At 38.5% G+C, this 11,286-nt stretch overlaps 1 protein-coding gene across 2 annotated transcripts in view; it reads left to right on the top strand.

The window, feature by feature from the left end:
- AMMECR1 (Alport syndrome, mental retardation, midface hypoplasia and elliptocytosis chromosomal region gene 1) overlaps positions 1-11,286 on the top strand; it is a 188,980-nt gene that overhangs the window by 165,424 nt on the left and 12,270 nt on the right. For both annotated transcript variants that reach the window (XM_006873238.1, XM_006873239.1), the window contains one exon: positions 845-959. In XM_006873238.1, coding sequence (XP_006873300.1) covers positions 845-959 — 115 coding nt within the window. The remainder of the gene's footprint in view (positions 1-844; positions 960-11,286) is intronic.

Below are 11,286 nucleotides of genomic sequence, written 5' to 3'. Positions count from 1 at the left end.
AAATTCAGGTGGGATATATTCAAGGTCATATTTTGGCTCTCGTGGACTTGTTTTCATTTTCTTCAGCTTCAGTTTGAATTTGCATATGAGTAATTGATAGTCTATTCCACAGTCTGCCCCTGGCCTTGTTTTGACTGATTACATGGAACTTTTCCATCATCTCTTTCCACAGATGTAGTCAGTTTGATTTCTGTGTATTCCATCTGGTGAGGTCCATGTGTGTAGTCATCTCTTATGCTGTCTAAAGAAGGTATTTGAAATGAACAAATCAGGTTGGAAGGCACTCAAAATGGGACTGGGGAAGAGCTGCCTCCTCAGAGTAGAGTTGACCGTGATGACGCAAATGGAGTAAAGCCCGTGGGAGAAAAGCCTATATATATGTATATATATGGATACACACATATGAGGGGACTTCAAAAAGTTCAGAAAAAGGGAATTAAAATATAATACACATTTTGTTCCCCCACCAGTATTACTAGGTCCTGAAGTCTTCTGACAAATTTCCATGAGTCTGGTTTTTAGTCTCCTCAAAAGTAGAGCAAAAAATTCTCCCATTTTACATGTAACGGAAATGTACCAGGAAACGACTGTACAGGCAATGTAATTGATCATTCACTCTATATAATTGAAGTAGTCACCAGATTGGGTAGTATGCACAATCTATTGAATGGGAAGAGATAAAAAAGATGACTTCTAACATCTTTAGGGTCTTTGAATACATTTTTAAAAGATTATATTTATGACATAATTTTTTAAAGTGTCATATCATTTTCAAATGATTGCATTTGAAATGAGGACATATTATAGCTAGTAATGGCTTTAATATTTGCTTTGTTTCCAACAGTGCCCTTAAAGATAGCCGTTTCCCCCCAATGACAAGGGACGAGCTGCCACGCCTTTTCTGCTCAGTGTCTCTGCTCACTAACTTTGAAGATGTCTGCGATTATTTGGATTGGGAGGTAAGACTATTGAAAAAAAATGTTAAAGCAGAATGAAGGTAAATTCTGACTAGATGTTAAAATTAGGCCCATAAAATGACTCTTTCAGCCCACTCTCTATTATAATGGAAATTGAAAGTAATACAGATAAATAAAATCCACAGTTGATCACGGAGATATGTGTGAAGGAGGTTTGTAGAATGGTTTACTTCCCAAACTGAATTTGGTCTTCATTTTTACCCTATTACTTTGACAGAGCGCCTTATAAAAGCTGCTAATACGTAGTAAGAAGGACTGATTGGAATTTATTTCTCTCCTAATTTCCATTTCTATGCAGTCTGGTATAACTGTCACCAAGTGCTTAGATGGTCAGGATACAAGAACGAAGGTACAAAAGAGTTAGGCTAACACACCAGTTGGGGAAATCAGCTCTTGGATAATAATAGAGTGTTGATTAACTAGAGTTAATGCTAATTCATTCTTTGCTACCTAAATTTATTCACTTAATCACAACTAAGTCCTGGTGTGGTGCTACGGGCTAATGCGTCAGACTGCAAAGCCATTTGAACTGCAAGGTCAGTGGTTCAAGCTCACCAGCTGCTCCTTGGAAACCCTATATAGGGTCGCTATGGGTCGGAATCGACTCGACAGCACTTAACAACAACAACAAATATAATATTAAGGTTATAGTCCAGATTCTGTGCATTTCCATTATTGGATTGATTTTATTTTTATTCTTGTTTAGTATGAGTTGGCTTGTTGATGATGTTCAGAGGTCCTCACCATGAGATGGTTTGGGGATGGTCATTGAGTATCTTTCTATGAAACACACCCCATATAGAATGCGTATACAAAGGGGAAAGATTGGGCCCCTGATATAAAACACCTGGTAGTGTAGTGGTTACAAATCGGGCTGCGAACCACAAGGTCAGCAGTTCGAAACTACCAGCTGCTCCACGGAGAAAGATGGGGCTTTCTGCTCCCGTAAAGATTTACAGTCTCGGAAACCCTGTTCAGGGTCGCTAAGGGTCGGAACCGACTCGACGGCACTTAAAAACAACAACATAAAACACCTTAGAGAGCCCTGGTAGTATTGTGGGTTAAGCATTGGGCTGCTAACTGAAAGGTCAATGGTTCAAACCCACCAACTGCTACATGGGACAAGCACTCTGCTTCTGTCAAGATTCACAGCCTTGGAAACCCTAGGGAGCAGTTCTACTCTGACATAAAAAGTTGCTGTGAATCCACTGGATGCCAGTGGATAAAATACCTTACAGTTTAGTAACAGAGAAAAATAATAAGTATAATGAAATCAGTGCTGTAAGTATGAAACAATGGGAATTCATTGATACATGTACAATAACAGTGTTTCTCATACACACACTCATAAAGGGCATTACTATATCATTATGATGTACCATGTCCTGTTTTTGTTTTTGTTTTGTTTTTTTCAGAAGGAGCATCTCCCATAGTAAAAGACAATTCAGTGGACTTGGGTTTTATTTTTGAATTTGCCCTGATTCCTAGTAAGACTTTGGACAATTCACTATACTGCAATTTTAGTTTTCCACATTGAGAAAGACATTTATAAAGTTCTTAATCTTCTTTTGAGTAATTTCTATGCTTGAAATTATTGTTATGCCAGAGCTACTTAGAAACGTTTCTGCAAAGAGTAGGATGAAAGAGTTCCTTCAGAGTTTTGTGGCAAAATTTTTGGGGAACATTATCAGAACATGAAACCATCTTAAGATTTTTCAGAAAGAATAAAAAAAAAAAGATAATGCTGATGATAATAAAGTTAGCATAATAAACTTTTGTAGAATGAACATTTCCTAAAGTATATTAAACTATTCCTATTTGAAATTTTCTTAAAGAGAAGTCTATCACTGCTGTGGAAATGTTTTCCAGTAATTTATTTTTAAATAGTGCCAAATCATATCCCCTACTTCCCAATAAATAGACTAGTTTGGGCTGACTCTTTTACTGTTGTAGGGCTACTGCTACCGATTCTCTAGTCAGACTAATTTCTGGATTGGAGTGTATGTGTAGCTGAGAGAGACAGAGAGACAGACATGAATCAGACACATAAGGAAAATAGGGAATCTACTAGTTGAGGGAGGGAGTCCTAGTGTGGCACTGTGGGTTAATGTGTTGGACAGCAGTCATTTGGACTGCGTAGTCAGTGGTTCAAGCTTACCAGCTGCTCCTTGGAAACCCTATACAGGGTCTCTGTGGGTTGGAACTGACATGATAGCAATTAGCAACAACAAATAGTTGAGGGTGAACCAAGAGCATATCCTGTAGTACACCTCGAGTTCTGTCTACAGCGAAAATTAACAATATTATTGTGCTTGTATGTTCATGAGATGTATCAGTTTTCTCTTAGGAGGGTGGGAACGTATAGTGTACTCTTTCAGGGTATATTTATTCTCTCTGGTCATCATCTGTGAGCATGAACGTCTAGAAGATTCTATACTACTGTTTAGTATTGGGTATTTAGTACATACCTTAGGGCTTAAATATTGATGTGTATTATGTTATACTTTCCTGTAGAAGCAAAATAAAAATGCACGCGTTTATGTTTTTATACTTGTAATATACAAGCATTTACTAGGTACTGTTAAAGAACTATGGTATGAGGAAAAGACTCCTTTTCAGTTAGTTCATCATTGTGAAAACTATTTGACAAAAGGAAGGAAGGAAGGCAAAGGAAGGAAGGAAGGAAGGAAAAGTATTTGACATAAGAGAAATTTGTTCCCAAAGAGAAAGGGGAAAATTATATTTAAATTATATTTTTAAGTGTAAGAATGTGGTATGAGCTTCAAAAAATAAACCATACTCAGTGAATGAAAATGAAATGGTATTATTGTCGGAATGATATTCTAAGTGCTATCCTTTACAACTTTGAAAAATCATTACTATTCCTAACACAAGAGTGTCAAAGTAGAAGTAAAGATATTTTTTAAATTACATCTTGATACAGTTCCACACTTAGGTGTATGCCCAGACAGTTGTTCAAACAAAACCTTGTAAGTAAATGTTCATTGTAGCACTCTTCTCAATAGCCAAAGGTGGAAGCAACCCAGCTGTCCCTCAGCTGATAAACAGATAAACAGAATGCAGTATCTCCATATTAAAAACAAAAATCCAAGCCTGTTACCATGGAGTTGATTCCAACTCCTTGTGACCCCATGTGTGGCAAAGTAGAGCTACAGTCTGTAGGGTTCTCAAGACTGTGGCCATTTGGCAGCAGATCACCAGCCCTTACTTCCAAGGACCTGAGGGGGGTTTGAATCATCAAACTTTTGATTAGCAGTCAAGTACTTAACTGTTTGCACCAAACCACCCAGGGACTCCATACATCCATACCGTGGAATATTATCCACTTATAAAAAGGAATGATGTGCTGTACATGCTACAACATGAATGAACCTTGAAAACATGATGCTAAGTGAAAGAAATGAGACATTAAAGGTCATATATGTATGATTCCAATGATGCAAAATATTTAGAATAGGCAGATCCTTAGAGACAGAAAGTAGCTGCCAGCAGCTGGGGAGAGTGGGCAAGGGAATGGAAATTGCTTGCTGGATGGGTGCAGGGTTTCCACGTGGGGTGATGACAGTGCTCTAGAACTGACAGCCCTGTGCATTTATGTAATGTCACTCACTGAGTTAGAGACTTTAAAATGGTTTCAATGGTCAATTTTATTTTATTGTATTTTACCACAATAACAAATACAAAAAATTCTATATAGATAAACCTCTCTTTATAATACTTCCAATTTATTGGGGAAAATTTTTTAAATGAAAAAAGTATTAAAAAAACACAACCCAAAACATTCATAATTCCACTATTTTGAGGCAGGCACTGTTAACATTTTGGTATATTTCTTCCTATTCTTTTTCTGCAGAATACCAATTGTGTGTATATTTGCTTATATAACTGGTGTCATAATAAATATAAATGAATATAAATATGTTATAATGAATATAATTTAAATAAGTATTTAAAAGAAGATTATGGGGAGGTATTAGTCTCTGGTTCATCTTTGTATATAAATTAATTTATATTGGGAATTACCTCTATGAGAAGTCAGTCTGTATTATGAAAATATACTCTTTACTATGAGAAATTTCACACTGTTGAATAGGTACAAATTTTCTCCCACAAATGAAATCTTTTATTCACTGTAAATATCTCATTTTAAACTGAAGTATCCAGTATTTGAGTCAGAGGGAAAACAAGAATATTACAGAAAGTTACAGAATTGTTATAGCATGTTGTTGTTGTTAAGTGCCCTCGAGTCAGTTCCAACACACAGTGACCCTGTGTAGGGTTTCCGAGGAGCGGCTGCTGAGTTTGAATTGCCGACCTTGTGGTTCAAACTAACCTTCAGGTCGAGTGCTTACCCTATGGCACCACACCAGGATTCCTTATAGCATTGGTTGCTTGGAAATTTTAAATTAATTTTAGTTTTAATTTTAATTGGTAGACTTCTCTTTAAGAAAAATTTGAATAGGAACAGTAAATGTACATAAAAATATAAATTACTAATGAGTATGTTTTATATAATCAGAAGCCACTGACAAGGGTTTTCTGGTCAAAGTAGAGTTTGAGAATTGACCCCCACTGGTGAGGTGTGTTACTGCAGTAGAATTCCTAATCAAAGGGATAAAAATGCCAAGATCAGAGCAGAAAGAGGGCATAGTTTAGAAATCCCAAAGCATAGAATTAGGTAATTTCAGTAACAAGAGAGACATCTCTGTGGTCATGAGGATGAGGAACGTGACCAGTGGTAAAAGCCACCCGATTTTCAAATGATCAGGGAACAAGTGAACTACAACAGGGCTACCTACCATTTTACTGTCTTCTTCATCTAAGGTTTTTAACTCAGTCTGTTTGAAAATTCTTTAGTAACATGTCTCTAGTTTTACCGTGGCAGTTAGTTGGAAAGTAGGCTTTACTTCAAACTTTATTTTAGAAGTTATAATGATTCTGTTTGTAATATGAATAATGATTGATAAATGGTTTCACAGGTGGATGTCATTAAATTCAAGTCAATGTTGAATTGACAGAATGACCAATCATTCTTTCATATGTTTTATTTCCTCAAAATAGCTATTACAACATAATATGGTTAGTGTCAATAAATCATTTAAAATACCACCAACTGTTCACGTTGGCTATAAACATCAATTTGAGCAGTGATTCCAGCCTTCCAAGCATCACTGATCATTGCCCACATTTGCCCCAGTAAGAAGTATGAGAAGGATGATGAGTGGTTAATCCGGCGGCAGGGAGAGGATTTGTGAACTGATCATTTGAAACATCTATCCATAAGGCTAAAATTGGAGTCCTGGTGCTGTGGGTTAATGCACTGGACTGCAAAGTTGGTTTGAACCGCATGGCCAGTGGTTCAAGCTCACCAGCTGCTCCTCAGAAACCCTATACAGGTTCACAGTGGGTTGGAACCTACTTGACGGTACTTAACAGTAACAACAAGGCTAAAATGGTTGTTAAGTGAGAATTTCCCTAAGGAGAAATTCAACTTACCACCATTGTTTTGTGTTCTTTAATTGACAGCATCATCTTAATTTTGAATGACAGAATGATTGACAGACACAGCACTTTAGAAAGAAAGAAAGGCTCGTGCCACATGTTGAAGCCCTCTAACGCAATATATAGCCTAGAACTGGTATCGCTAACTGGTCAGGAGCCATGTTTCTTTTTTTAAAGATCTACATGGATATCAAACCAATGTCATCATAGTAGTTGGAACTTGACATGAAGGGTAATTCTAGGTCTGTCATCTCCTAGCTACTTGTTTTCAGGATGATATCAATGAATAAGCTTTGTGTTTATGGAAGAATTCATATAGCAAGTGTGCTACCAGTGATCTTGTGGGAGTTAATGTAGCAATCTACTGACAGAAGTCAAAATATTTTCTAAATTGTAGTCAGGCATCATTTATTTCTGTGCTTAAAGCGTAGATCATTTGAAGGCATGAGCAAGAAATATTTTCTGTATTTGAATGCAGACCCTTAGATCATATTTCAATAGATTAATGGAATGTTCACAAATCATAGGGTGGTTTTTGCTATATCCAGCTGCCTGGATCACTGTATCTCACCTTTCCATACAGCCATCACATGGTCCAAAGACAGACTTGTTCCTTCTTAGGAAACATCACTTTCATGTAATAAACCCATGCTGGTTGGGGCTGGGCCAGCATGATTTTGTTGTAAGATGCCAAAAATGTGTCCTTGAATTATATAGCCAGATCCCAAGACCCTAGTCTGGTTCTGTCCCTAAAGTATCAAAGCATCTGTCATTGTACATAAGCCTTGTTGGACTCCTGGTACTTAGAGAGCTGCACTTCACATTAAAAACAACCTCTAAAGCACACCTCTTGAGCGATCACAGCTCCATTTCTGACGTGTTAGCTTGCAGTTAATAATAGAGCACTTTTGTAACAACCTTCATGAGAGTAAACAGATAAGATGAATAAATTGTCTACCATCATTATGTCCCATAGATTTTAGAAGTTAATGTTTTCCTTTTCACTGTCTCCCCTCTTGAAGGTTTACATTTTTCAAGCTCCTTTTAATGCACCCCTGAAAAGTCCCCATTCATACACAGATGGTATATGACTCAGAGTCCCCAAGTGTAATAAATGGCTTTTGGTTGTATATGTTGTCCCCTTCTCTTGGGTCTTTGTCCTCAACTATGATATAAAGTACTTTGGGCATGTTATCAGGAGGGACAGGTTCCTGGAAAAGGACATCATGGTTGGTGAAGTAGAGTGTCAGTGAAAAAGAGGAAGACCCTCAACAAAAGGGATTGACACAATGGCTTCGGCATTGGGCTCAAGCATAGCAAAGAGTGTGAGGATGGCACAGGACTGGGCAGTGTTTTTGTTCTGTTGTGCATGGGGTCCCTGTGAGTAGGCACTAACTTGACAGCACCTAACAAAAACAATAATGATATAAAGAATGTTTTTTCTCTTCCAACTTCAGATTGCTGTCTTTAAATATTTAGAAGAATATTTTTTTCAGGGACCTTGAGATTTTTGTATTAGATGTCGATATCAGTTGTCCTGATTCTGTATTTCAAATGTCTTTCATGTGCTGTGGAGCATTGGAAAAGGAATGTTTCATGCCTCCTGGCCATCTAGAAAGAATTTGCTGTGAATCCGCAAGTAAATGTGTAAGAAGCCTACTGGGGAAGGCAGCCATAGAGCGTAAAGTAACTTCTCTGAAGGTGATTTAATGCATAAAAATATCTGTGAGCTCTTGGTACCCTAGTGAAATAAACTGTTTAGTCTGTTCTTGGACTTTCTCCAGGAATTTCTACTTTCCTCCCATTGTGTTGTTTGGTGGGGGATGTTTTCCTGCTCCTTCCCCCATCATGCACAAACCCTGTTCCTCTCTCTTCTCTATGAGCTCCATTGTAGCATGTTCTCTCAGGTTCAGTAGGCCAGGGATGTGTGTATTCCCAACACTGAAAAAAAAAAAGAATGCTGAATTTTGAGAATTAAGAAACTCGGGTTCTATTCCTGACTGCCACTCACCAGCTCTGTGACCTTTCAGTTCTTCACCAGGAAGCTGAAAAGGTTGGACTAGATAACACCTGTGCCTCTGACTTCGACACTGTGATTCTGTGACTCCTTTTTAAAAATTGCTTCACTTTCATTATGTGTCTAGGGAATGAATCTCCAATAGTCATTTAGAAATCATAAGAAAAGTTCTCTAAATTTTAAAATGACCATTGCCCACTGAAACGTAGGCACCAAACACTAGAAAAACTTCAATTTTTAAAATCGTGTATTCAAGACTTCTTTTTCACAAAAGAATTCTCTGTAGGAAGGGAAATATTCCAGAACTGTAAATGCCTCTTTTATTACTACATCCCTTGTTTTAAGTGAACATTATATATGTAAATCCAAATTGAACAAATAGATTGTTGTTGTTGTTAACTGCCATGGAATTTGTTCTGACTCATAGCGACCCTGTATAGGGGTTTTGAGGCTGTAAATCTTTGCAGGAGCAGAAAGCTTTCTCCTGCAAAGCAGCTGGTGAGATCGAACCACCAACCTTGTGGTTAGCAGTCCAGTATTTATCCTACAGCATCACTCCCTGCAGATAGATTAGGGGATAACTTTTTACTTTACAAATAGATATTTTGCTTTTCAGAAAGATTCACTATAGGTCTTTATTATCTTCTTCTTTAAGATTAATTCATTTACATAAATTCAAGCTACATGTATCTTTTTAGTTATAAATCTCTCTTTTTTTAATGTTTTATTGTGAATTATGTGATAGGTTACATGTGAGAACATTAGTTTTACATTCATCCTATCGTATATTGTTTCATTGCCATGGTTACAATCCCCTCCATGCATCATCACCCAACCAAAGGGTATAACTACAAGCCTGCCCCCTGGTCGTCAGCACACAGCCCCTCTCCCTCTCTGTGTCTGAAGATCCTAGCTGCTCCATCTCTCCACGTCATCGTCTCTGTCTCCATCTCAGGCATCACTGCTTCTCTGGGTAGGGTCCCGCTTTCCGCTTTTCTCCCTTGATGGTCCCAGGGACCTCTGCTCCTAGATTGCAAAGTTAATCACTCCCCTCCTTGCTACAAAACGTCTGCCTTTACATTTACAACCCTCGCAATCAGTCCTGATAACAATTATTCACTATTGTATCACAAGAGACCTATCTGCATTTCATTGCATCAGCCCCGCCTAGACAGATTGGATACTACTCAGTAGAGATTCTACCTTCCTCCATGCCCTATGAATCTAGGTTCCCTCTTGAAAGCTTGTAAGCCAGTCACTTCTTGCCTTTGTAGCCCCCCCACCCCATTTTGGATAGCCAATGTCCAAGTTGCCTATCCCTGTCTACTCTGTGTATGGAGGGGGTGGGAATGATTCTTGCTGTAAAGATTTGTTCCCTCTTTTGAGATACTGAATCCATAGGTGTAGGTCAAGTTCATCAAATTGTATCAGGTTACTTTTTTTTTCCTCTTCTTTCTTCTTCTAGTTGAGCTCTGATCATCCAGTCATTGAAGCCACGTCAAGTGGGTATTATCTGCAAGTGTGGGTGTCCTTGTGCATATGCCCTCTCTTCTTATCAGCTGGATGCTTCACTCTCCACTCTAGTCCTCTGTGGCTATGTAACTGACTTTGAGCCCAAGAGTCCCCAGGTCTTGCCACACTGCTGGCCAACCAGGTCTCCACCTGGTTTCACAGGAGTCTATTGAACGTTGTAGGGCTTAGCGTCCAGCTTCGTTGCTGTTTTTTCCTCACTTCCCCTTATCGGTGATGAACGTGGTCACCAGTCAGAGCATTGAGTCTTAGTCTTGGAAGGCGGTTTGTACTGAGGGGACCCAACCACTTGCCTTGATGTCTCTTGGGCAAGCAACTTGCTTGTTCTTGTAGTAACAGTCTGTTCTGCCTCTATTGTTCTGTATTTTTCCTGTAGGTCTTTCTTTCAAGAAGTATCGTCTGTTCTTCTAGCCACTTCAGGCTGGTCTGCTTGTCCTTTCAAGTGGAAATTTCCCATCTCTGAAGATTCTGGATGTGGTTCAGGATTCCACCTATAGTCTTATGTAATATAGATGCTCCGCAGGAAGCCTCCTTCACTGGGCATGTGGTACAAATCTCTTTTGTAGACTGAGAAAAACCATACTGAATCAATGTATAGTTCTAACATGAATAGAATTTTCTTTATTTCTTACCATGCAAACAACACCATTTCATACTGGATATGCTTACCAAGGGAGCCCTGGTGTGGCGCTGTGAAATAAGCACTAGACTGCAAAGTAGGTTTGAACCAAAAGGTTGGCAGTTGAAAGCCATCAGCTGCTCCTCGAAAACACTGTATAGCACCGCTATGAGTCAGAACCGACTCACTTTTGATAAAAAGCAGGCTTTTTATTTAAAGGTCACCTGTGTTGCCTGAACATTCCTTGGAAAGCTTCAGGATGTTCAGTTTTTATGGGAAGCTCATTGTAATGAATCATTGCAGAGAATTAGTTTGTTTTCTTTTTTGTTTTTTCCTTAATTGCACTCAAAGATGTCACTCAAAAAATTGCACTTCTCTGTAAAACCTTAGAGTAAGGACAATTTCTTTCACTGAAAATGATATATCAGTGTGGTGGCTTTCATAGCTTTTCAAAGCGTCTTTTCATTGTTGTTGTCGTTAAGTGCTATCTAGTCGATCCGAACTCATAGTGACACTGTATACAGTTTCCTAGGGGTAGGTGGTGGGTTTGAACTGCCAACCTTGGAGCTCAAACTGACCTTATGGCCCAGCACATTATCCTTCAGAGCCACACAGGACTC

Source organism: Chrysochloris asiatica, unplaced genomic scaffold (assembly GCF_000296735.1).
Source record: "Chrysochloris asiatica unplaced genomic scaffold, ChrAsi1.0 scaffold00231, whole genome shotgun sequence".
In the NCBI taxonomy this organism is placed as follows: domain Eukaryota; kingdom Metazoa; phylum Chordata; class Mammalia; order Afrosoricida; family Chrysochloridae; genus Chrysochloris; species Chrysochloris asiatica.
Note: the sequence above shows the minus strand (reverse complement) of the source record. Positions and strands in the feature narration are given on the sequence as shown.